The sequence below is a fragment of the Abramis brama genome (assembly GCF_963993115.1).
Source record: "Abramis brama genome assembly, chromosome: 3".
NCBI classification, from domain to species: Eukaryota; Metazoa; Chordata; class Actinopteri; order Cypriniformes; family Leuciscidae; genus Abramis; species Abramis brama.
Window position 1 is genome coordinate 43,563,662 of NC_139965.1, and position 26,872 is coordinate 43,590,533.

At 37.3% G+C, this 26,872-nt stretch overlaps 4 protein-coding genes across 6 annotated transcripts in view; 3 read left to right on the top strand and 1 right to left on the bottom strand.

Moving 5' to 3' along the window:
* sema4f (sema domain, immunoglobulin domain (Ig), transmembrane domain (TM) and short cytoplasmic domain, (semaphorin) 4F) overlaps window positions 1–10,950 on the top strand; it is an 80,934-nt gene extending 69,984 nt beyond the window's left edge. For 2 of the 3 annotated variants that reach the window (XM_084109126.1, XM_084109127.1), the window contains exons 3-14: window positions 67–126; window positions 2,795–2,893; window positions 3,230–3,341; window positions 3,735–3,854; window positions 3,997–4,151; window positions 4,396–4,577; window positions 4,696–4,837; window positions 6,691–6,913; window positions 7,022–7,131; window positions 7,254–7,399; window positions 7,521–7,576; window positions 8,200–10,950. In XM_084109126.1, coding sequence (XP_083965252.1) covers window positions 67–126; window positions 2,795–2,893; window positions 3,230–3,341; window positions 3,735–3,854; window positions 3,997–4,151; window positions 4,396–4,577; window positions 4,696–4,837; window positions 6,691–6,913; window positions 7,022–7,131; window positions 7,254–7,399; window positions 7,521–7,576; window positions 8,200–8,963 — 2,169 coding nt within the window. In that variant the 3' untranslated portion in view covers window positions 8,964–10,950. The remainder of the gene's footprint in view (window positions 1–66; window positions 127–2,794; window positions 2,894–3,229; window positions 3,342–3,734; window positions 3,855–3,996; window positions 4,152–4,395; window positions 4,578–4,695; window positions 4,838–6,690; window positions 6,914–7,021; window positions 7,132–7,253; window positions 7,400–7,520; window positions 7,577–8,199) is intronic. The other variant, XM_084109128.1, reaches the window with a different exon arrangement.
* A 2,896-nt stretch (window positions 10,951–13,846) lies between these two features.
* Window positions 13,847–18,349, top strand: LOC311079517 (uncharacterized protein). Its single transcript, XM_084109025.1, has 7 exons — window positions 13,847–13,979; window positions 14,225–14,343; window positions 14,904–15,026; window positions 15,887–15,940; window positions 16,112–16,249; window positions 16,535–16,657; window positions 16,749–18,349. The coding sequence occupies exons 1-7, from the start codon at window positions 13,973–13,975 to the stop codon at window positions 16,785–16,787; spliced, it is 603 nt and encodes a 200-aa protein (XP_083965151.1). The 5' UTR covers window positions 13,847–13,972; the 3' UTR covers window positions 16,788–18,349.
* Window positions 18,189–22,504, bottom strand: slx1b (SLX1 homolog B, structure-specific endonuclease subunit). Its single transcript, XM_084109024.1, has 5 exons — window positions 22,043–22,504; window positions 21,878–21,929; window positions 19,442–19,762; window positions 19,118–19,333; window positions 18,189–18,557 (listed from the first exon to the last, which is right to left on the bottom strand). Exons 1-5 carry the CDS (start codon window positions 22,213–22,215, stop codon window positions 18,528–18,530), a joined length of 792 nt encoding a protein of 263 aa, XP_083965150.1. The 5' UTR covers window positions 22,216–22,504; the 3' UTR covers window positions 18,189–18,527.
* A 360-nt stretch (window positions 22,505–22,864) lies between these two features.
* On the top strand, window positions 22,865–25,583 carry LOC311080133 (bolA-like protein 2). Its single transcript, XM_084109904.1, has 3 exons — window positions 22,865–23,066; window positions 23,229–23,326; window positions 25,249–25,583. Exons 1-3 carry the CDS (start codon window positions 23,004–23,006, stop codon window positions 25,346–25,348), a joined length of 261 nt encoding a protein of 86 aa, XP_083966030.1. The 5' UTR covers window positions 22,865–23,003; the 3' UTR covers window positions 25,349–25,583.
* The last annotated feature ends 1,289 nt before the right edge of the window (window positions 25,584–26,872 follow it).

Genomic DNA, 26,872 nt, shown 5'->3' on the forward strand with positions numbered 1-26,872 from the left:
CTCTCTCTCTCTCTCTCTCTCTCCCTCTCTCCCTCTCTCTATCTATCTCTCTCAATATCTATGTAGATTGAATGGAGTGTTCCAGAAGACAGGAGGAAATCGTGTGTTGCTAAGGGGAAAACCGAGGTAAACCCATATGATGTAGCCTAGTGTGTGTGTGTGTGTGTGTGTGTGTGTGTGTTTTAGGTGGGTGGATGTAAAGAGCTCAATAGCAAGCAAACAAAAAATATGAATCTTGTGAAAGGGTTGGAAAAGCTCCTAATTCCAAAATCCATCATTTGCCTGCTTAGTGTTTTTTTTATTTAATATTCTTAAGGGTGCGCTCAACACTTTTGCTTTGTTTTAACCGACCGAAATGGCAGTCATCAAACTTCCCCTGACACCATTACCCAAGGCAAATATTCTCAGTTACGGATGCCACTGTATAAATGCACAAATTAACAGTCAGCAAAGATTCATTTATTCTGTGAGTGAAAGTGTCCAAAAACAGGGGGGTTACCAAGAGAAAGCGAGTCTTATTTGAGTACTGAACATAAATTTAAATCTGTTTTACTAAAGTAATATTAATTTCTTCATGATTAAAGCTTTTGAATAATAAAGAAAGCTATACTGAGCACACATTCAGGCTTTAGTAGGGTTCCCTGTGTGCATGTCATTCTCGGTCTTTCTCTCAGCTGAGACCGGCACATGGAGCAAGTGAGTGTGAGAGAGAGCTAATGAGCTCACTTATTTGTGGTTAGCATTCAGTGCTGTGATGTTGGGGGGAGGGGCCTGTGGATGATTGACAAGTGGGCTGAGGCCCCAGTGGGGGAGGGTCAGAAAGGGTGTGATTTGGCAAACAAAAGGTATGTCATGATAGAATGGAGAAAGAGAGGAAACGGAATAGGAAGATCTGAAAGAGTGAGCATAATGACCCTGCAGACCTGCGACTGGTCATTTGAAAACACCTTTTTTTCTTGAAAACATTCACGTTAGATTGCAACACATGGAAAACTCTGAATTGATACAGAATGGTCTCTCATTTATCTTCATTGATGTAGTTAATGGTCTGTCTAGTCCTGAAATGGAAACGTTTCGAGTCAAGCCAACTGATTTTCATTCAAATTTCAGCCTGGCGTATACAATCAGCATGCATTTGTGCAAGAAAATCTCATGTGTGCTTTATAAATTGTCCTACTGTGAAATGTCAATCATTACCGTGTAACTGTGCCCTTTAAAGGAGAGAATGGGGGAGGTCTCACTGTAGAAAACGTCTGGGGGTCTCAGATACAGCCCAGTGGGGTTCAGGTTACCAATCACTGTTATTGATACAGAAACTCTCTTGCTCTGCTCAGCGACAGTTTCAAAGTCGACCATGACACATTCACAACTATGTGCATCAGTGCTCTTACTTCCAGAATGTTGTTTGTAATCTTTGAAAAAGATACATTTATAACACTACTTTAGAATAATAATAATAGGCCATTAAAGGTCCCATGGCATGAAAATTTCACTTTATGAGATTTTTTAACATTAATATGAGTTCCCCTAGCCTGCCTATGGTCCCCCAGGCTAGAAATGGCGATAGGTGTAAACCAAGCCCTGGGTACCCTGCTCCGCCTTTGAGCAAATTAAAGCTCAGATGGGCCAATCTGGAATCTTCCCTAAATGTCGTCATACGGGGAAAGGTTACCTCCCCTTTCTTTGCTTTGTCCGCCCAGAGAATTTGGCCTGCCCATGAGAAAATGAGCTACGACCGTGTGAGCGCGATATTGTTTTTTCCTTGAGAGACATCATGGCTTGCAAACGAGCGAAGCATGGCAGTTGCTCAGTGTTTGGATGTACAAATGAACAAAAAAGTATTTTTTTAGTTCCTTCATCTGAGCCTCTGAAGAACCAGTGGGTTCATTTTATTTTCTCTGTAGCTCGTTAGCTAAAGTACCGTATCCAGACACAATATTTTAAACTAACCATTCGGAGACATCCTGCTGTAGCCGCTGAGTTGCAACTTCTTCAGGTGTTTCTACATCCGGATCAGATTCTGGGTCAAACTGGAAAGCTTGAACGACTGCGTGTCTACGAGCCATTGCGATACATCCACTGTAAACATTAGCGCATGGTACCGTGGCCGCAAGCTAGTCAAGGCCATACCCTCACCCTCCACCTTGCCCTGCCTCTCTCCACCTCATTAGCATTTAAAGCTACAGACACAGAAATGGCACATCCTGAGGAAAGCTCATTGTGGGACTGGCTCGTAGTGGCTGTAATTGTGCACCAAGGCTGCATTTCGGGAAAGAGACTTCAGATACAGTATTAGGGGGCCACTAAGGCCTATATAAAAGCATCCAAAAAGCAGCATGTCATAGGACCTTTAAATAATCAAATAGGTTAATGAAAGTAAATAATCAATTAAAATGAAAGCTGCAAGTGACCTTGTGCTTTGACTATAATTGGTAGTTAAATCTCAATTAATTAGCTTTAAATTTGTAAATTGGTCTTGGTATTTTATACCTATATATATATATATATATATATTCTGCAGTCTTTAATCCAGTCACACGATCCAGTCAAACATTTGTGCTTTGATGATTAGAGAGTTCAAAAGAACGATTTCAAAAATAAATCTTTTGTAACCTTATAAATGGCTTTACTGTCAGTTTTGATCAAACGAATGCTTCCTTGATGAATAAAAGTATCCCAAAAAAATGTACTGACCTCAAACTTTTGCACAATAGTGTATGTAATATAATAAAATAACAGAAAATGAGAATGTTTTGTCTCACAGTGTCATGTTGTACTCTGCTGCCCCTCACAGGATGACTGCAAGAACTACGTCCGTCTGCTGGAGTTTTTGGAAGATGGACGCATATATGCCTGTGGGACCTTCGCCTTTGATCCCCAGTGTGGTTTTATTGTAAGTGTGCATGTTTCCACAACTACACTGACTCAAGTATCCTCATACTAATTCATAGGACAGTTAAATAGAAATGTGTCCATTGATGAAATGTCAAAAGGTGCAAAATATGGCGGGTATACATATGCTGTGTGTACGTATTGTGGCAGATGACCTTCAATAAACCTTTTACCCTAGAATGATTGATAGCTTTCCACCTGCGCTATATGTGGTATATAAGCGACCTGTGTACTCCTCTCTCTCTATTACTCCTTTCTTCATCCCATTTTTGCTCATTTATTTTAAATTTAAGGACAGACAATTATTACGTTTGTCTGTGTTCTCTGCCTCATTTAGAACATCTCTTCATTCTCTCTGGAGAAACATGATGACGGTAGCATGATGATGGAGACAGGGAAGGGGAAATGCCCCTTTGAGCCCAGCCAGCATTACACCGCTGTCATGGCAGGTATGAAACACACGTTTACTTAGCTATCTAAATGAGGGCATAATACGGTAGACATCTATTGTTTTGTACACTGTAAAGCTAATTATACGCCAACCCTAACCCTAAATTAAAACTTATAAATATTCTTATAAATATATTTTCCAATTGAGGATGTGAGATGCTTTCTCTCCCCTAAACTTAAACTAAACCTTTCTGCATATTTGGATCATCATCAATACATTATTTAGTGTATTTATAAAGCAGTTTTACTTCATAAAGTAAATAAATAAATACATAAATAAAATGTATTTTTTAAATGTTTTACTCTTCACCTTCTGCTCTCTCTCTCTCTCTCTCTCTCTCTCTCTCTCTCTCTCTCTCTCTCTCTCTCTCTCTCTCTCTCTCTCTCTTCAGGAGGGATCCTTTACACTGCTGCCACAAGTAACTTCCTTGGCACAATGTATGACATTTCCAGGGCAACGGGCATCGAGCAGGAACGCATCCGGACTGAGCAATCAATCAACTGGCTTAGTGGTAAGACACTCATCCATCCATCCATCCATCATTCCAGACACAGACATTTACACATTAAAGCCAACATTTAATGAGAATTTACACTCAGATTGTTTATGCTGTAACTACAGTCTTCTTGACTCCTGCTTGTTTCTGAACTCAGATCCAGAGTTTGTCAGTTCTGCCTTCATCCAAGAGGATGAGAAGAACAATCCTGCTGGTGAAGATGACAAAATTTACTTCTTCTTCACTGAGGTGGCTAAAGAGTATGACCTCTACACCAAAGTCAAAGTGCCCAGAGTTGCCAGGGTCTGTAAGGTAGGAACTAGACATAGTATGTTTCTTGTCTCTAGTCTTTTTCTGGCTTTGCTTGCGATGTCTCAGGGGGATGTTGTTGTACAGTAGTTCTGCTCTCAGTTGATATGTTATGTAATTGTACTGTTCCACTTGAGTTCATATTTAATCAGTCATAAAGTTCCTCTATTCTTTGCCATCTGTCTGTGTTTCATCACCCATTTTATATCATACCTGATCTATTTTGGTCTCTCTCTCTGTTTTCTAGTCTGATGTAGGTGGTATGAAGACTCTGCAGAGGCGGTGGACGACGTTTCTGAAGGCTCAGCTGGTGTGTGAAGATCGAGCAAGTGGACAGCGCTTTAACGTTCTGACTGATGTGTTTACTGTACAGCACCAGCCTGGAGACCCCAGCAGCACACACTTCTATGGCATATTCACCTCACAGTGGTACTTTCATCTGTTTCGCCTCTGACCTGTACTTCTGAGCTGATCTCATCTCTTCAGAACCATTTCCTTTCTTTGCTTTTCATTTCTCTGTTGATCTTGTGTGTGTTCTGTTGTGTAGGGAAAGAGAGGAGCTGTCAGCCGTGTGTGTGTACAGTCTGGAGGAGATCACTAAGGTGATGAACGGACCCTTTAAAGAGCTGAAGAAGAGCTGTGAGAACTGGATTAACCCAGAGCCCATTCCAACACCACGACCAGGACAGGTATACAACTGCAGCCTTACTACCATACCATATATGATATGATATTATACGATACATGTGGTACTATATCATACTGTGCTACATACAGTACATACATGTAACATAAGCTAGTAGTAAGAGCTAGTAAGAGCCGTGCAAGTAAACCTCACTCCCCTGGCCTCAAGAGCCGTGCTAGCAAATGACGCTTGAGGCTGCGGTCTTTACTAGTCTATACTATATAGAATATAATATAATATTGTACAATACATAAAAGTACAGTACTGTACTATGCAGTTTTATACAATAAATACACTAAATTGCGTTGTTTTATTATACAAAACATAGAGAATACTATTCTTCTCTTCCCACCTTATTTTTAATGTAAGAGTGAGCTTGGTCATTTGTAAATTGAATGTTCGGCTTCCGGTGTCATTCGCTTCCAGTTATTTTTAGCTGCAAAAAAAAAGCTTGAAATTGTGGACTGGTATTTCTTACCATATTCTCTTAATGTGTTGTAATTATAAACATACTGGTTTGTAGTGCAGATAGTTTTACCATTTACTACACTTTGTTATTCTTGTAGTTATTTACCTTTAGCGGCTAATGAATCAAAAGTCTCACACATTCAAAGAAAAATGAAAAATACATCCGTTGCAATATAAGGGGAATACAATACTGTATGGTCATTATTACGATATACTATACATTGGACCTTATCATTCAATTTCAGTTTATTAGATGATACAATACATATAGTACAATGCAGTACTATACTATATGCTATTCTATATCACATAATAAAACATTATATGATACACTATATACAGTACTAAGCCATTCTACTCTATGAAATACAGTACAATACTAGTCTATACTGTACCGTGATATTCTATACTATATAATGCAGTCTTTTACAATACATACAGTACAGTACCATACTATGTAATATTGTGCAATATATACTACAATACAATGCAAAACAATGCAATGCTATACTATAATACAAAAATGCATGTAATCTACACATTGTAAGGCTGGAATAAACTACTTGACTTTTGCTCAGATTTTTGCCCTGATTTGCAGCCTAGTGGAGTCCATGCTAGTTGCTGAAAGTCATAACCAGTCTGCAGATTTTGGGCAGCCGAAGTAGACAGATTTCTCAAAAATTCATGTAGTGTATAATGAGCACGGCCTCAGACTTCATCTATGTTTGATATTTTAAGCCAATTTTAGAACACATATTGTAGTATATGACACACCTAACTGACTATAAAGCCACTGACCGTTCCCGTTGCAATCTGTAAAGGCCATATTTATGTGTGACTGACCACATATACCTACCCAAGACGCATCCACATGCGTTTGGCTTGATTTGTTTTGTTTGAGCTAAGTCGCTACAACAACTGCTGCAGTCAGTTCCTGTACTGTACATCCAGTTCCTGTACTGTACATCCATGTTTTTTGTATCTGTCATGCGTCGCCTATTAAGGAGGCGCATGTTTCTGTGTGAGTTTGATGTGTTTGGAATGACTTGATAGTGTGATAGAATTTGATCCTCAGTCTTTTAGTGTATGATGCCATTTTTCTCTGTAACCAATTACAAAGTCAGCAAGTGTATGATATCTAGTGTTTTAAAATCTGTACAGATTTTCAAGTTGTGTAGTGTATTCCAGCCTTTATGTTTATGTATTTGGTAGACACTTTAATCCAAAGTAACTAGTAGTGTTCAAGGTATATATATTATCAGTATTTGTGTTCACAAGGAGAAATGAACCCCTTGACCTTCGAGTTGCTAGCATTATGTTTCACTCAGTATCATTACTGTCGGCTTTAAATCTGTAATAATCTATTTCCTCTCTTCTTTTATCACTCAGTGTTTGAATAGTGCTCTGAAGGAGCAGGGCTTTGAGTCCTCCCTGAAGCTGCCTGATAAAGTGCTGACGTTCACGCGTGATCACCCGCTCATGGAGAACAGTGTGGTGGCGGCACCATTAATGATCAGAAATGGCATCACATACACTAAACTTGCCGTTACCTTAATAACGCCCTCCAGTGACACGAAGCAACAAACAGCCACTGTTTTGCACCTTGGAACAGGTAAGAGAGATTAAACAGTTGAGTAATTTATTGTCACCCGAGTGTGGATTAAAATGCTTGATTCAGTTTAATAATGTGTGGTTTATATACATGTGTGTGTATTTATAGATCATGGAGAGCTACACAAAGTTGCTGTAGTTGGTCCAAATGCAACTCTTATTGAAGAAGTCCCCCTGTTTTCTGCACAGGAGCCAGTGAATAACATATTGCTATACAAAGTAATAACATGCAGTTTTTATATTGTTTAATTGTAGTTTTTTGTGCTATAAAACAATAGTGCATCTTTAACTTAAAGATACTCCTCTGAATGTACAACTGACCCTCTGTGTCTCTGCTGTAGGATGAGGCTCTGGTGGGATCTCCTCTCTCTCTGGTGAAGGTACCCATAGTGGGTTGTTCTCTGTACTCTACCTGCGAGGTGTGTGCACGTGCCCGAGGCCTTGGCTGCGTATGGAGGAATAAAGAGGGAGCTTGTGCTATGGCGAAGTATGCTGCACACAAACACATATTCACATAAAGACATATGAGGAGACACAGAAGCAGTTGGCTTTTCCTTTGTTCGTTGTCCTTCTTCCTTGTTCGTCACATAGTTACATTTATGTTTCAGGGTGGGTGAAGTGGTAGAATCAGAAGATTTGGTCAGGCAATGCAACAAAGGTGAAGGTAAGTTAGACTGTCTGTCACTGTGGCAACAAAGACAATAATTTCATCTCAGTGTGTATAAATGAACTATAAATATTTTTTCAGTAAATACACTTGAGCAGGCTAAATGGAGTAAAAGCAGAAATGACTCTCAGAAATGAATTTTTTTATTTAATGTATGTTCATCTCTCATTCTTAAAGAATAGTTTGCATTTGTGTAGTATCTTTATACACCACATTCTCCACACATTTACCTTTTGTTGCTTGATTATGAAAAGTTTTCTACCAATTAAATGGAATGAAAATGTAATATTGGATTCAATATATATATATATATATATATATATATATATACGCTGAATAATGGCTGCTTAAAATTCAGCTTTACCATGACAGTAATAAATTACATTTTTAAATATATTAAAATAGAAAACAGTTATTTTAAATTGTAATAATATTTCACAATTTTTGTAGTTTTCATTGTATTTTTGATCAGATAAATGCAGCCTTGGTGAAAAAATATATAGAGAGATAGAGAGAAAGGGGGTCATTATATTGCGGGTCTTTGGCATTTACATTTTTTTTGCAATAAAAACGAATTGTGACCTAATCATCTGTGTCCCACTTTTTCTCTGTAACTTTAGGTCTTTGTTCTCCACCTGTAATTGAAATGCGTGTGGAAGAGGGTCTGCGCGTCCTGCTTTCGTGTGTGCAGGTGTCTCCTCGTCCTTGCCGCTGGGAGAATCCCCCTGGCAGTCACACCCGCCGCCACAACTATGACCTGGAGGTGCAGGTCACAGCGGAGAGCCTGGGCACATACACGTGCCTATGTGATGAAGTGGGCAGAGATCAGCCACCCTGTCGCAAAGCCGAGTACCAACTGACCCTTGAAAACCCCAGCATGGAGGAGAACGTGGCCATTGCGGGTAACCGACACTTCCTGGCCTCGCACATCATTTTTTTCGTCATAGGTTTTGTATTGGGTGTCATCCTATTGTTTCTAATTTACAAACGGCAAGGTGGCATGAGAGGGGGCGGGCACTCGTCGTCCACATCGGAAAAGGGACGGGACTTGCTTCCTTCAACAGACACGCCGCAGTCTCCAAGCAGCGCCAGTCTGTTGTCGGAGGCTGTTCCGTTAACAGAGAAAAGGAACGGGACGCTTAACGGACACAGTATGCACACGGGTGGGCACAACGGCAGGCATGTTTACACCAACACAAGTGGACTGAAACTGCAGGAGTCAGCTGTGAACCTGGCAGAGGAGCTGGATGGTAGAGAAAGGGCGGGGCCAGATGGAGAGGAGGAGGGACTAGGGGAGGTGCTTAGTGAGTTGGAGGAGGAGTTTTCTAAAATGCCTTGCCTAAGAGGAGCACCACTGGCACAGTGCGAAGAAAGCTCGATATGATGACTGGCACACATGTGATCTTTGAAACTAAACTCTGTGAAAGGCTCACAAACACAGATGGAGGGCTGGAGGAGAAGAGGAAAGCAGACAATCAAAGAAACTGATACACATTCCAAATATACGATTAACAATGCGCAGTTACACAAAGAAGCACATACACGACTGACTCCTCTACTACTCCATAACATCACCAACCAGTCCTTTCACTCCTGTGTACATAACATGCTGTGTAGATCTGTGTCTATCCTACTGTTTTTGCATGTGTTTGATCAGACGGATGGGCGGAACCACGAGCGGGCGTTTCTTATAGCACTTTTGTGTACCATCCTCAAAGCCATGCGCGCACACACGGACATACAGTACACGGTCTTTGCATCTGTGTGTGTAAGTCTGTAGTTGCTTGGTCTGTTTCCTCTTTAAGGATTCAAAAGTCCAAAAGATCCGCAGACCTGAGCAGTGCAAAGCCGTGAAGAATCTGCTCATCCTGGGCCGATTACTGAAGTAAAATGATTTGATTTGTCACCAAAAAGGGCTCTGTGACTGATGCTTCACAGCAGCAAATAATGACTGAATGACGGAGATACTGGAAACATGATTTTTTTTTGCCTTATAGATAAAGAGGTACTGTGGCCTATGGCATGGCTGGATTATAGGGTCCTTGCCAGGGAAAGGGGCACAAAGGGGCCCTCAGAACATTCAGTACGAGCTGATTCCTTGGGCCCCTTGGTGAAAGATATATGGAAATAATGACTAAAATGGACCGCCAAAGAGTGTGCCCTCATGGGACCATGATCCGGTCCTGACCTATAGTGCCCAAGTCTTAAAGGGTTAGTTCGCCCAATAATGGAAATTGGGAAAAAAAATGAAGGAGTGAGACAGCTCTCAGATTTCATCAAAAATATCGTAATTTTTGTTCCGAAGATGAACAAAAGTCTTACGGGGTTTGAACAACATGAGGGTGAGTAGTTACTGACAGAATTTTCAATTTTGGGTGAACTAACCCTTTAATGGAGAGAGAAAATGAGTAACAAAGCTATTTAGCGATCTTCTCTCAGTAGGAGAGAGCATGTCGAACCTGTGAACTGATAGCAGATGGTGAGAATTGGACTTTATTTGTCCACTGCGAAATAAACCAACCACATGTTTTGTGGTGTCAAACCACTGCCATCTGTATAGGGACCAGATGTAGCATGTTCTGTTCATAATAATCTGCACAGACGAAGGACCACAAGACGATGGTGATGATGTCGCTTTAAATCGTTTAGCATGAAATTGTCAAAACGGAAACGAAGTGTGAAGGAAATGTTTGATTGTTTTGAGTTTCCCTTTAAGGACAGAGAATGTGCCGTTTGAAGGTATATTTATCCCCACTAAAGTGCATGAGACAAAGTAGCCATGAATACGGAGCTACAGATATGTTATAATATGATCAGGGGCTACGGCGTTACCTAAAGCACTCCTAGTACAAAGAGTGTTCTATAAATGTAGCCATAATGATGCCTGTTGCAGGAGTATGTAAATATCTGTGAATATAAAAGAAAATGTGAGAAAGGTCTTTTAAACGTGTTTTTATTCTCTCTTTTCACCACTAGAGGGGGTTCAGTCCCTCTGCCATCTTAAATGTTGGACAACCATATCCTGCCATATCCTGCCATTTTCCAGTAGAATAACTTGGATCTACCTTACGTTCTCCATTTATTTATTTTGTAATTTTTGTAAAACAAATATTTGTAACATTATGTCAAGCAAAGTGAAGGTAACACTCTGGATTATATACATCTTGTCTTCTGAATAGATCTCGTTGTCAGCGTTCAATAAAATAATAAAAACAGGTACATTTAACCCCATAAATTTCTCTTTCACAAAATCCTGATCTTCTTTTGAGTTTAAGGTGATAGTTTATAACAAGCATTCACCCTCTTAATGACCCTTAATAAATATGCTGTAGTTAGACTTGTCCGCAATGGTTTTTATGTTAATATTCATTAAAAAAATAAAAAAAACAGAAAAAATAAAATAAAAAACAGATCAGTTAGTGTTACATACTCTTTGTTTGCTTATTCTGAATAAATAAATGTTAACTGATGTACAGATATGTTGTATTCTAAGTTTCTATTTTTATAATTTATATATGATGAAGGTAAATGTACATTTGTGTTTGAAACATTTATTGAAGGTGTTTGTGTGTGAACGGCTGTATGTGTGAATGCCTTGTGATGCTCTTTGGAATAAAATAAAATAAAAACTACCTCTCAAGATGGTGTTATTTTTTTAAATTATTATTATCCTTTTCAAACAGTTAAATGCTACAGTAAACAAAAACAAAACAAACCGAATAATATTGTTTGTAGAATAGCCAGCTGTTTATTTCATTTAAACATCCCATCATATTTCATTTTAATTAAACAGATTATTTGCTAGTTTAGCTCTGTAAAAAGAATGCAACTTTAAAAGTGACAGTGCAATGATTCAGTAATCTTTTATAAAAAAAAAAAAAAAAATATATATATATATATATATATATATATATATATATACAGCGGGGGAAATAAGTATTGAACACGTCATCATTTTTCTCAGTAAATATATTTCCAAAGGTGCTATTGACATGAAATTTTCACCAGATGTTGGTAACAACCCAAGTAAGCCATACATACAAAGAAACAAACAAAAATAAGTTCAGAAATTAAGTTATGTGTAATAATGTGAAAATACACAGGGAAAAAGTATTGAACACATGAAGAAAGGGAGGTGCTCCACAGGAGGGAGGTGCTCCTCCAGTGCTCCTCGCAAGATTTCTGATAGAGGAGTGAAAAGAATAATCAGAAGAGTTGTCCAAGAGCCAAGGATCACTTGTGGAGAGCTTCAAAAAGACCTGCAGATAGCAGGTACTGTGTTCTCAAAGAAAACAGTGAGTAATGCACTCCACCGCCATGGCCTGTATGCACACTCACCACGCAAGACTCCATTACTGAAAAAAAAGCATGTTGAAGCTCATTTAAAGTTTGCTGCACAACATTTGGAAAAGCCAGTGAAATACTGGGAGAATATAGTGTGGTCACATGAGAGCAAAATTGAACTGTTTGGATGCCATAATACACACCATATTTGGAGGAGAAATGGCTGTGCACATTACCCTAAAAACACCATACAACTTGGTGTTGGCTCTTAGACAACTCTTCTGATTATTCTTTTCACTCCTCTATCAGAAATCTTGCGAGAAGCACTGGTCGAGGCAAATTTATGGTGAAATTATTGTCTTTCCACTTCCGTATTATGGCCCCAAAAGTGCTCACTGGACCATTCAGAAGCTTAGAATGGCGCCTATAACCAATGCCATCATTATGTGTTGCAACAATTAGGTTGCGAAGGTCTTGAGACAGCTCTTTGCTTTTACCCATCATGAGATGTGTCTTGTGTGACACCTTGGCAATGAGACCTTTTTGTAGGCCATCATTTGGGACTGAACCAGCTGTTATTAATTTCCACTGACAGGGGGCTGGATTGCTTTTTAATTACTGTAAGTTTTCAGCAGTTGTCTTGGCTTTCAATGCCTTTTTGCGCCTCCCTTTCTTCATGTGTTCAATACTTTTTCCCTGTGTCATTTCACATTATTACACATAACTTAATTTCTGAACTTATTTTTGTTTGTTTCTTTGTATGTATGGCTTACTTGGGTTGTTACCAACATCTGGTGAAAATTTCATGTCAATAGCACCTTTGGAAATATATTTACTGAGAAAAATGATGACGTGTTCAATACTTATTTCCCCCGCTGTATATATGTCAATGAATTGCATTTAGAGCTTTTTCTTTATTTTATTTCTACAAAATTCACATAATGAGGAATAGAGAGGAAAGAGTACATTTTAAAAGTGGCTATGGTCTCAAAGAGAATGGGTTGATGAATATGAAAAAAATAATAATAATGATTTTCCTGATGTACCTCATTTAAATGAACACAAAGTTTGATCACGAAAGCCATCAGACTGAACAACTGTGAATACGTATAGGCCTACTTATTATACTAACAAAAAATAAGTATACTTCAAGTTCAATTTTTAAGTACTGTATTCTAATATGAATAGTATACGTGTAAGTGTACTGTTTCAATACTACTTGGGACTAAACTGGCCCACTTTTTAGTGTAACAGTAGTAAACTTAGAGTACACAAACTAGTCTACAACTAAGTTTTTCGTTTGTACTGCAACTGGACTACAAGTAAATTTAGCTTATAGGTAGGCCTATATAAGCAACTGATAATTTACTAGTCAAATACTTGTAGCACAATTTTTTTGTTTAATTAAAGTATACTCTCAGTAAACTACAAGTTTAGTAGTTTTATACTGCATAGTAAAGGCTACTTTTTCTTTATACATGAATCAATATTTTTAAACATCAGATCTATTGTAGGCTATTGGATGCCAAAACATATAAGTTTATAAGACAGTAGCCTATGTAAACTGCATGGTGCTAAACTGTAATAGCCTACACTTCAAACTAAAAAAAAAATAAAAATAAATAATAATTCTGAGACATGGCTTTTTAAGTAGCCTAAGCTAGTGCATTGTGATTTTGGTCTTTTTCTTCTTCTTCTTTTTGTTTGTTTGTTTGTTTGTTTTTCTTTTGCCCAGGAGTGCACTTAGGCTAAGTGCAATTTCTGAGGAGTAGCCTACATAAAAAGTAGACTGAAAGTAGGCCTATACTTTCTTGTTTTTAGTTTAAAATACGTAGTTTATAATAGCATAGGCTACTTGAATATGCTCCTTTTTTGTAAGGGTCATACATTTAAGTAGATGCTTTTCGGGTTTATATTAGGCTAGTATCGGGGCTGCTGTCAGCTGACTAACTGTTTTCAGATGTTCTTGAAGAACTCGATTTCGTAACGGGGCGGGACCAATTCACTCCAAAACAGAAGAGATAAGTGCGTAGAGAAAGTAAAGTTATTGCAAGTTGCAAGTATTTTCGCAAGAATTTAGGCTGCCGCTTTAGCTAGGGGATCAGCAAAATGGCAGGTAGGCTACGTTTATTTTCATATTTCTGCGAGTTATTTTTTCCCGCTTCATTTTGTTAGGAATGCTCCGGAATTCATCCAAAAAGGGTTTCCTCTCCCTCTATGAAATTCACAGATTTATAGATTTATTTATGCTACTGAATTGAATCAAAACTAATATGAGTGTGGCGATTTTAGCTTTATCTCTCTATATGTTTATAAATATAAGTGTATTAATAACTTTAATCATGAAACTGTCGTCGACAGATGAACCGCAGATGGAGTCTGGAGAAGATCGGAACCCCGGAGAGATTTTGGACATCCGATTTCAGAAAAACCCCAATCAAAAACAAAAATACCTGGAGGCTGAACCCAAAATACTAGGAGTGCGTGTACTTTACAACTTAACCGCTGACAAACCTTTTTTCATTGATGTGAAAAATGACTAACTGTACAGAATAACTGTAGTAAACTTTTTTTGTGTGTCAGATTCTCATTTTAGAATGGTTAAGTGTAACAACAATTGCAGAATTGTGGTTATAGTGTTTTTTTGTTTTGTTTTTTTTTACAGTACAAATGTCAGGCTATAATCTCTCTCTCTCTCTCTCTCTCTCTCTCTCTCTCTCTCTCTCTCTCTCTCTATATATATATATATATATATATATTATATAATATATAATATATATATATATATATACAAGGGCGTAGATTTGGTTTGAACATTGGGGGGGTTGAAGTTTGGGTATGCCTCCTGATATTGTGATCATGGTATAAATATTGGGGGGGTTGTAATGCATAGATTGAAATATTGGGGGGGAGATAACCCCCCTAACCCCCCCACAAACTACGCCCCTGTATATATATATATATATATATATATATATATATATATATATATTATACACCCATGACAAATTTTTGTAAATGTTTTTGTGGTTCATTACAGGTAACGCAGATTGCGTTGGCTGTGTTTTTAACATCTGTGACCTCCGTGTTACATTTAGATGACTTGTACAGTTGGACAGTGGACATTGAGGGGACAGTGAGTGGCATTATTACCTCCATGACAGTAAGTAGGCCTACACTTCACATTTAACAGAATCATTTCATTTCGTTTGTTTTTCCACTATAAAAACATTGGGCCATTCAATCAATTGAGAAATCGATGAATTAATGAATGCCTAAATGTGTGGATAAATAGGTGATACAAATTAAGTAGGCCTAAAAATCAATAAAAAGCAGCCACTGGTATTGCAGGAATAGTATTGGATAATAGGATTAATCCTTATTAAAGTTGCAAGAGTCATTCAGTCAAGAGCAGTGTTTAATTTACATTAAGGACACAAACAGCAGCAAGTATATTAGGCTGCTGTCACTTTAAGAGCTAATGCACTGATCCAAAATAATACGTGTTTTCTTTCTCAACTGTTTTCGCGCTGGATGGACGGACCATTGGGCAGTCCTTATGTCAAGCCATGCTGAGTGCTGCAGTGATTATGTATTTTTGTAGGCCAACCCAAAAGTTAGCTTCACACTGGTTTTCCTGTTTGGGCTGTGATGACGTTTAATGTCCCCTCTTAGCCATTTGTTAGCAGCTTTCTTTTTCAAGGTAATAGTTTTTCAGCAAAAATGTACAGGTAAAACTGTTCTGAAACGCAAAACTATTAATTAAATATGCTGTTATTGACGCAATGCTGTTTTGGAGGGCCTCAAAGTGTACCCTGGACATTGTTTTGCTGAACATGGGATGTTATAAAGGAAACTGTGCCTTTCCAAATCATATCCAATACAGCAGTTTACAGTCAGTAAAACTATTTTGAAACAAGGTCAACCTGAAAATGTGTAATAAGAGAGAAAAGTCAAGGGCTAAAATCTGAATGTTTTCTAAGGACACAATATATAATATGTCCTGATATTTCCCTTTTGTAGATACTTATCGCTGGAAGTCTGGCTATAGCTGCACAGAATCTTCATCTCCCAACTGTAAGTTTTCAGATCATAACGTTTTGCCAGACACATAAAAACATGTATATTTGTCATAAACTATTTTATTTATTCAATAAGGAAAAATAAACTTTTGGTCACCAAGCATGTAGAATTCCCTTGTTTTGGTGCATCCAATTACACTGTTTGTATTTTTTTTTATGTTTCCAGCTGAAAGCCTGTTTAGGAATGCAGGTCGTGGCCTGTTTGGCCGGTGTGATCTGCATTTTCATGAACTTAAGTGTTTACCAAATGGTATTATATCATTGTTGGTCTGAAGAAGAATCCTCAATATGTACACATTTAAGAGTAAGTAACAGCTACATGTTAGTTCTCTTAATCCATGCTGATTTTTGAATTGAGTTAGTTTCCTAACTGATGAACTTTGATACAATTACACTAAATTAAATCGACATTAAACTAAATTGAGCTGAATAATGACACTAATGTCTTTTTAATGCTGCTTTACATACATCTTCAGCTGAAGAATTGTGCAGTATCAGTGCTGTTATTTCCCTGGTCGCTACTGTGAAACAATCTGTATTGTATAAAGTGCTATATAAATAACTGACTTTTTGATCTTTTTACCCACAGATTGCAATTGAAAATTACCGAGCATTACAAAAGCTGGTGCTGGCAGTCCATATTGTCCTTTCTGCCACTTTAGCTGCGTACTGCTGCAAGGTCATTCAGTGCTGCTCTCCCGTGTCTAGTGTGGTAAGACCCTGTGAAAACTCAAACTGTAGATCATGTTGTAAGATGCTGTTTTGGAAGATATGAAAACTCACTCATTGTGTTTTTTTTTCAGCCGGTAATCACGGTTAACAGACCTCCAGATCCTAGGTGAGGACAGTTTCAGTGATAAGACCTTCAGAGCCTGGAAAAATATATATCCACAACATATAACCACTGTTGGTTCAACATGTGTATCAGAATTGAATGATCAGTTTTATACATTTCAGGTATCTGTGAACAGTGTTGGGGATAAGTAACGCATTACAAGTAACTTGAGTTACGGAATCAGATTACTTTTTTCAAGGAACTAGTAAAGTAGTGCATTACTTTAACATTTACAACAAAATATCTGAGTTACTTTTCAAAGAAGCTACGCAAGTTACTTTGTTTTCCCATTTATTGACTGACACTTCTCCTGTCCGCCTGCTGAGAGGAATCGGGAGTGAGGTGCAGAGGCGTTGTGTGCGCAACATGATGGTTTTTGTAGTCTAAATGTGAGCATGCATTTACTCATCTAACTTTACTCATCTAAAAGCAGATTCAGTATTCCTCAAAATGAATAAAAACAGTGAAATGCAAACGGGCAGTAATTAAATGTTCAATAATACAAATATACTTTATGTATTTAATCTTACTTTATTGCAATCCATAATGGCAGCACATCTGAAAGGTTTGTTTGAGCTTGTACCCTCTACTGTACAGGCATGAATTTGCACTTTTGGTGTGAAAGGGCCTTTACATTTGCCAAAACTTTTTTTAATCAAAAAACAAGCAAGAAAGCCCAGCACAGATGAGAAAAAGTAATGTAACACATTGATTTCCATGAAAAGTATCTAAGTAGCAGTACAATTATTTTTTAGAAAGCAATGCAATTATTCTTTTAAACCTTCACTAACAATTACTGTGAATTTAAACTCAATATTTTATGAAACATATTTAGTTTAACATCTGTTTCTAAAATTCCATCACTTTTTATCATGTAATTTAAATTAACTTTCTTTTACATTCAGTATGAAATGTATTTTATACCTAAAATATATAAAATCCTTTGAATATAATCACCTTGTCAATTGAATGTACAGGCAGATATCATTTAATTATTATTGCTCCAGTGATGTCTTTATAATCTATATTGTGGGCACAACCGTTATTGACTTTTAGTGTGTTTCTGTCCCGCCAATGGCACTGATCATCAGCATTACAAAAATGATAATAATTGAGAACTGTTATGACTGCTTTCAGACATAATGCACAGGTAATTCCGCTTCAAACTCGCTAGTAGTTGTACTACTCGATTAAAACAAGCAATAATAAAAAGCTACTGAGCTGCAGTTTACACATTTCACTCTTCAGCCAATAATCATCCTCACGGCTTATGGATTCTTACTAATGTTCATCTGTTTCCATCTTGTTTAACCATACAAATAAAATTTTTTTTGAGTGATAATTCAACATTGCAACCAAGGAATAGGGAAAAAATAATGCTTCACACACACACACACACACACACACACAAATTCAATGATTTATTGTTCAATAAATATAACCACACATGATTTCAGATAAAAAATAACCACATTTAAAAATTCAGTCATTATTCTCAGCATGACTGAGCTTACAATGTTGTAACAATTATTATTGCTGAATTAAAATGTTTTATTTCATATTTTAAAATATGTCTGAAGATCCTTTTATTTCAAAAGGTCAACTGAGTTAAATGCTTCATCACATTGTGTATCCTTGTTAATTCCACAGTTCTTAGAATGTACAGATGCCTTGACCTTAATGAGCTGTTATTATCCAGTCCAATGATTACTTCTCAAAATGCAGAAATGGCTGCATCACATTTTCTTCACAACTGTAGTTCATCTGTCCAATGATTCTGTTTAAAAGAATAAAGAACAATTAGTGAGTTACATCAGTTCTTTAACTTGTCTCACTAAAAGCTGCAGCTTTCACTTGACTCCAAGTACAGTTTTTAATAACTTTAACTGTCATGCATCACTATCTATATCTGACATCTCTGTAACATAACTGAAAATATGTTTGTAATAACTTCAATCCATGTTGGGGTTTTAATGAAATGGTTACATTTATTGACAACACATATTGAAGGCATAGTTCACATAAAAATGAAAATTCTGTCATAATTTACTCACCCTCAAGTTGTTGCAAACCTGTATGAATTTATTTTTTCTCCATCAACCAAGCAGTTGATGGACCCCATTGACTTCCATAGTAGGAAAAAAATACTATGGAAGTCAATGGGGTCCATCAACTGTTTGGATACTGACATTCTTCAAAATATCTTCTTTTGTGTTCAGCAGAAAAAAGAAATTCATACAGATTTGAAACAACTTGAGGGTGAGTAAATTATGACAGAATTTTCATTTTTAAGTGAACTATTCATTTAAAACACTCTGATACCATATTAAAGCTGACCTGAGATGAGGACGAGGTAATTTCTTCCAAATCACCAAAACAGCCGTTTTTATGGCGTATTAAACTCCCCCACAGCACAGAGTGATGACAGCCAGGACACTTTCCCTCGACAGGAAGTAGGTGGGAAGGGTCTGCCTTCAGAAAGTGTTTAGCCAGGCAAATCAGATGACAAACCATATGACAGGAAGGGTGAAAACAAGATAATCTATCCACAGCCTGAAGTCACCAAAAAAAAGAAAAAGAAAAAAAGGATTGAGACAGTTATTCCTGCAACATTTTGAGCTGGTTTATTTAAAACCACTTTGAAAGCAGAGTGAAACTAACCTTAACAAACACCGCACACAACACACACCGCTCCACCTGTCTCTCCTCTTGCTCCTCACACTCCTGCTGCGGTTTCCTCTTAGCGCGAACACAGCCAAACGCTAGAGGAATGTGCAGAGGAGGCTGCAGCACAGGGGCAAAATCCATCCGGTACTCCTGCTTTAGCCAGCGCACGGTGAGGGGGAGTCGATTCCACGGCGCCACCCGAAGCATGTTTGACACCACACGCCAGTGGAACTGCAAACTGGACTCTTTACGGCTGCGCCGGGCAACATGGGACAGGCGACGAGAGGTGTGCGGATGCTGCCATGCCCACTCGAACTAGCAGAGGAAAGATGATGGTTATTACTGTAATGTGTCTGGATGTTTTACTGTTCAATTTGTCATTTTCACTAAATTATTTTCATTACTCTTATACAATTATATGAATCAATCAGTTTGGAAAATTTTTGTATTATTATTATTATGGTAACACTTTACAATAAACTAATAATGAACTGCACATACAGTATTTATTAATCTTGGTTAATGTTAATTTCAACATTTACTAATACTTTATTAAAATCTTGTTAACATTAGTTAATGCACTGTGAACTAACATGAACAAATAATGAACAGCTGGATTTTTATAAACTAACGTTAACAAAGATTAACAAATACCGTAACAAATGTATAGCTCATTGTTAGTTCATGTTAGTTACTAAATAAACTAATGTTAACTACTGAACCTTATTGTAAAGTGTTACCATTATTATTAATGCCACACACACTACCTAACTTTAGCGGTTAAAAATCAATAAAACTGAATGCGTCTTGCAGAAGTATAAACATTGTTTTGGTTGTTCTTCAACTGTGAATGTGGTTCGAGGCACCAGTGTACACACATGGATACAAATCATCTTATCAGAGCGGGTTTTAAATGATTCATTATCAATTTTTCTGTAACATTTAACTTCACACAACCCACAGCCACAGCTACTTTTCTGGCCCTGTCCGAAATGGCACACTTTATGTTTTATCTAGTCATTTTTGCTTATTGGTGTGGTTGAATTGGCAAGATTATATTTGTATTATTTAACATATTTAATTACTGCCAGTTTGTGCACAACAAGTGACCCTGATGTACACTTTTTCCGAGGCGGCGCTGATGTGAGCTCCGCAGCAGACTTCTACCCAACAGTCAAAGCACCATTACGTCACGAAAGTATGGACTCAAGAATTGTGTCCGAAAATGAACAATTACTTTGTGACTACTAAAAAAGTATGTCCTATATAGTATGAATGTAAAGCCCAATTACACCACCCGCCATGTTGCCCTTATAATGTGAACTATCAAGAGTCAGTTGCGTCACTTCACTGTCATTCATAAATCCTCTCCCGTGGCCTCATGGGATTGTAAAGTGCCCATCATATGCACACTTCAGAATCTCGCTGGAAACAGTAGGTCATCTGGGTACTTTTTGCATGGTCTTTTATGAGTACTTTGAATTCGGACATTCTTCTTTTGTCTCATACTGTTTTTCGCATACTATATAATAGGGAAGAATACAATTTTGGATGCAGCCAAGGTAAAAAAAATTAATAAAAAAAAATTAGTTTCTTTAGCTGATTGAGCTTGTGTTTGTGTGTTGGTGGGAAAGGTCCACACTACGGAGCCGAGTAGGCGGTAACGCACCAATAAGCTGGATGTAACCCGCCGTTAAACAAGAAAAAAAGGAGTGTGTACTCGGAACAAGAATGCGAAGGCTTAGGTTTTAATTTGGGACAGGGCCTCTCTGTCTACAGATATTACTCTGGCTGCATTTGTAGTTGAGTAGGTACTTATTTTAAATAAGCACTTACATTTCCAGCGCTAAAAAAGTATGTTCTCTATACTATGAATGTGTATTTTGTGAATGCAATCCGGACGTACTACATTCGCCATGTTGTCACTGACATGATGTGACCTATCTGCGTCAACGTCACTTCACTGTCATTCATAAATCCTCTCCCGTGGCCTCATGGAATAGTAAAGTGTCCATCATATGCACACTTCAGAATCTCGCTGGAAGTAGTAGGTCATCCGGCCGGGTACTTTTTGACGACTCTTTAATGAGTACTGTGAATTCGGACATACTTCTTTTGTCACATACTGTTTTTCACCTACTACATAGTAGGGAAGTAAGTGATTCCGGACACAGCCTAGAATGCATGTATGCAATTTCCCACGACATCAGTCCAAAGAACTCTAAAAATATAAATCATTATTATAGAGTATTTGGGTAAAGTAAAGGCTTGGTATGGAATATTTCTTTCCCTGCACTCTCTTGTTAATAACATTGCTTTTATCAAAAAGGTACATAGTGTAGCTTTAAAGTAAGCATACAGAAGAGAATTGTGTACAAAGGGGAAATGAAAGACAATATATAACACATTTAAACAGAATAGTATATTTACCCGAAGAGCTGCAATATCAGATGGAAAGCCATGGATGATAAGAACCATCTCCCTTAAAATGAATAAAAAAAACGTACATTTACTACAGAACCAGATCTACAGATCTCTGTTTAGAGATCTGGTCGTAATTTGTTCGCAATGTGAAATGTTGAGCTGATATCTCACCACGGTCCTCTGCCACTGGTTCTCTTGGCTCCTCCGCGGTGTCGTCCTGCGTTGTGTTGACCGATACGGCGCTCTGGGTTCACAGTGAAGCCAATATATATTCTACCCTTGAATTTCGGGTTAGTACAGTACAGCATATACACGCCATAGAAACTCTCCACCTCTACCACCATCCTGTTTTTTTCTACAGTAGCTCAAACACTTTTGCAGAGGGAGGGCTAGTAACGTAGAGACGTTTCTTTCCAACTTATACATGTCATCTTTTCAAATCACTTGGCAATATTTAACAATTTCACCATTTATACAGCACCTTTCAACTAGTTATCTCAAGCGATATAACTATATCCTATAATCTAACCTTCTTATTTAAAATCAATAAATATGGCATCATGTTAAAGACTAAAAACGGAGCGCCTGTTCTTTTTCTTCTCCACTTGAATCATCAAAACATTCATATGTTTTGGTTTTGTGGCTCTTTCGTTTCAAACTAGCCCGTTAAAGATGTCCGGGTATGGCCTGACCAAATATACGATGCAGGAGTCACTTGTTAAACGAATACAATATTAAGTTGAATGTATGGTTATACTTCACCTTATTAACAAGTAAAGATTTGACCTTCTGGTTTGATTCAATTTGGTTTGATCATCTTCCAATATAATTATTTGGCTTTTCCGATCAAGCAAATGAAGAGAACACCGATAACAACAAGGACCCCAAATTCTCGGCTTTGATTGGCCAGTTTGCATGACTCTGGTAAACACTTCGATAAATGGATTGGTCATTTCTTTTGAAGAGGCGTGGCCTCTGTAACATGACTAAGCTCCTCCTTTCTAAGGCATACCCGGTAGTTACAGCATAATTAGAAGAGATCGACGCTGTCTACTGTATATTGATATCATTAACCTCAGCGTTTATTAAAACGTCGTCGTCACCAAAGCATATTTCCTTTATCCCAGGAAATATGTCAGTCACCCCAGATCTGATTCGTGAAAAACTGATCGCGGAGATTGGTGCGATACACGTGGTATGTAATAATAACTGCACAGCCAGATGAAGAATGAATTACAGATCATGTAACTTACACGTGCGATGTAAAACAGGCAGCTGTTGCTTTTTCACATTTCAACAGTTAATTAACGAAAATACGTAAACTCTGTGCATTTAGTCAGAATCCGTTTTCTTTCAGGATGTAGAAGACACGTCTCCCAATAGATGTGCTGCCAGTTTTAAAGTTCTTGTTGTATCCCCTCAGTTTGAAGGAAAAGCATTGTTGCAGAGACACAGGTGAGTTACTTCTTCAGCTGCGCACGATTCGTTTGAACTAGACACTAGAGAATCATTCATCCATATAAAATACAAAAGACTGAAACCACTAGAAAAAATGCTTCTATTTTTCTCCTTTCTTAGTAACTTAGTGTTCATTTTTAATGTTCGCGTTACAATCTTAATTTCAGTTTGAAATCTGAAAATAAAATGTACCCCCATTCTCTTTAATGACAGCAGAACTCCAGCTGCATGAACTCCACAATTGTGTGTAGCCCATAACCTGATGATCATGATTTGAGAATGATCCAAAGAGCATCTTGTGCTTCAGTGGAAGAACGTGTGACTTTGTTCACATGATCAGTCACAAATGTATGTACATGATATTAGTAACTCAGAGGTACAGAATCTTATTTATTATTCATTCTATAATACGGTAACTTATATTTGTTTTAATCGAAATCCTAGTTTTAGATAAAGTCCCCCTACTTTGTAGTACATTTTATTCATTAAAGCACATCTTTTTTTTTCTCACCAAAATGATATATTTATGATATATTCCTGTGAAAAAATAAATAAATAAATAATTCATGCCTTAAAATAGCATGAAGGCTTGCTTCATTTAGGAAACACGGATCCATGAATATGCATATTAGTCCCCGCCTCCACTCACTCACACCAGCTCAGAATACCTCATCCACTCGGTCAACATTATCGTAGTAAACACTGCACAATGGCAAGTGGAAATACTGGTTTAATTCAGTCATAAATGTTTGAACCAGAAACTGATTCAGAAGAAGTGGAAGAGTTAATTATACAGTCTCGTTTACGAGTCGATGTATCAGAATGGTAATGTGTTTTATGTATCGTTTTATGTATCGTTTTTACTGCAGTTTTAAGGAGAAAATACTCAGAAATGTTGTTTACTTATGAATGTACACATGATTTGTTTAAAGCATATTAAAAACACCACATAGACATATAAACAACATTTAAAACTTGATTTTTACCACAGGGAAGTACATTTTTGATCCCAGATTTTCAGTGTGGTTTTTGAACCTCTCTTTACGAACTAATATAATAAGTTAAATGTATGCAAATGATTAATGCCTGTTGTTTCATTTATTAATGAACAAAAATGTCTAATCACTGTGTGAATTTCATCTCTCAAGTTAAAGGTGCAGTAAGCGATTTCTGAGAAACATTGTTGAACACGACCCAAACAAACACATTTCATTGCTCCACCCCCAAAATGCACAAACATGCAATACAAGAGTGGATGTCTCTTTATAGTAACTGAAGTAAATAATAACAAAAATTAAAGCTAAGATAAGAAATGACAAGGAAGAACAAAAAATTAACAAACAGTACAAGCAAGAGTTTGCTGTTAGTCGCCAGCAGCACACCAGGTCTAGACAAACAATGACACTCAAAACTGTCCTGTTACTAGGGGTGTCCCCGACTAAGGATTTTCATAGTCGAATCAGAATCGTCAAATCTTGCCTATTGTTGACTAACAGTCGAATCGTGTTTGGGGGTGGGGCTTTCATTTTATTGCTATGTGGCAAGCAGGTTGCATTTCATATCAGTAGTGGATATTGCCATTTAAGAAAACAATTGGCATGCTGTTTCAGCCAAGTACGGAACACCTGAAAATGGAAATAAAAATGGTTTGATTGAATCAATGATGCTGTCAGCGGAGAGTGTTGTGCAAAGGTCAAGTGTCCCAGCTGTCTGATAGTGCCTCAGACACGGACGCAGATGTGCAGGCTTAGCAGAATGATCTGGGTCTTTTTACAGGACCAAGTCATGTGGAAGAGTATTGTCTTTAGAGAGGATGGATCTGTGGAGGCAAGCTGTGAGGAACAGGCATGCTGGGATCAATAGACTTACTGACCTCATGTGATGTTTTTATAAATGTCTGTGTTTATGTTTGTTGGTAGGATGGTGAATAATTGCCTTGCTGAGGAGCTGAAAGAGATCCATGCATTCGAGCAGAAAACACTGACACCAGAGCAGTGGGAGAAACAGAAAGCACAATGACACGTACAGACACGCTCAAAACTCATTCACGCAGCCATCAAATAAAACAGCAGGGACTTTTTTATTTGGTGATACTTCCATTATTCCCCTCAAAGTATAATCACACCAATGTAATTGAAATCAGTTAATTTGTATTTATAAAGTGATTATCGCAAATGATTGAAATGCATTATGTGCTATACAAGGGATCTTTGAAATGTAGTTTGCTGACAATAAAGAACATTTCTGAACAGAATTTGTAGGTTGTTGTCAGTTTGTTAATGTGTGATGACATTTTCATTTCTATCTTAGAGTGAAAGCTGCTAAAGGTTTAGACTTTTAAGGATGGCTCATACAGAATTTAGAAAATATGGCCACCAACAAAACATTCGATACTGTTAATTTCACTTTGCTTTTGAAAACTATTTTCATAATCAAATTTAAGATTTAGGTAAATTTTAGTTTATTTTACACACTTTAAGCATTATCGTATCGAATATCGCATTATTTAATGTGTTATCGCATTTTTCTTCAATATCGTGCAGCCCTAGATCAATGTACATATGATATTAGTAACTGAGATATAATCTTATTTCTTATTCGTTTTGTCATACTGTATTTTTTGTTTGATTTAATTGAAATTCTAAAACTTTGTGGACATTTTCAAGTCACATTAGTTAAATTGATCATTTCTGTCTTTTTGGAGTGAAAGCTGCCAAAGGTTTAAACTTTAAAGGATTGCTCAGACAGAATGTTTTGATAGAAAATATGGCCACCAATTTCGCTTTGTTCAAAAACCCATAATATATTATAAATGTAATAAAAGTTCACTTTGATATCTCTGAAATCTAAAAACTATATTAGTCTGTTTTGATTCTTTACCTCAGTTCAGCTGGAATTTACCAAAGTAACACATTTATCCTGTCAGAACATAAATGAATGCTGACCACAGCTGGCAAATAATATTTTCAACTTACAACTGATATTTCAGTATGTTCCTCACACAAAGACACATACTTTTAGGTGCATGTCCCCATCAATTTTCACTGTATCAAAAATAACAGCATGAACATTTTTCAAAACTTCTTTTTTTGTCCCACAGAGCAAAGTAGTGTAAAATGAAGGAAATTATGACAGCTTTTTAACTTTTTGTTGAACTATACCGAGGCTCCCTGTTTTCCAGATTTTATAAGTTGGACAAATACCATTGAGAACCAAGGACAAATTATGATTATTGCAACGAATAACCTTTGAAGCTCATGGTAACAAAGTTTTACAATACCGAGGCAATTAATACACACTTTAAGTGTTTTCCAAACATAAACATATGGCCTGGTTAATATGGAAACCTGTCATTGATTCAGGAACAGACATAACCTCTTATGTTCAGACAGATATAACGTGTGATTAATAACAGCATTGCAAGAGCAAATGTTTTATTCATGAAGCTAAAAGCATGTACGATTTGTGCTGAAGCTGAAGGGCAGACGGGCCTCCTGCTGTGTGATATAAAGACAACAGACTACAGCAGGCGTTCAGTGCTCT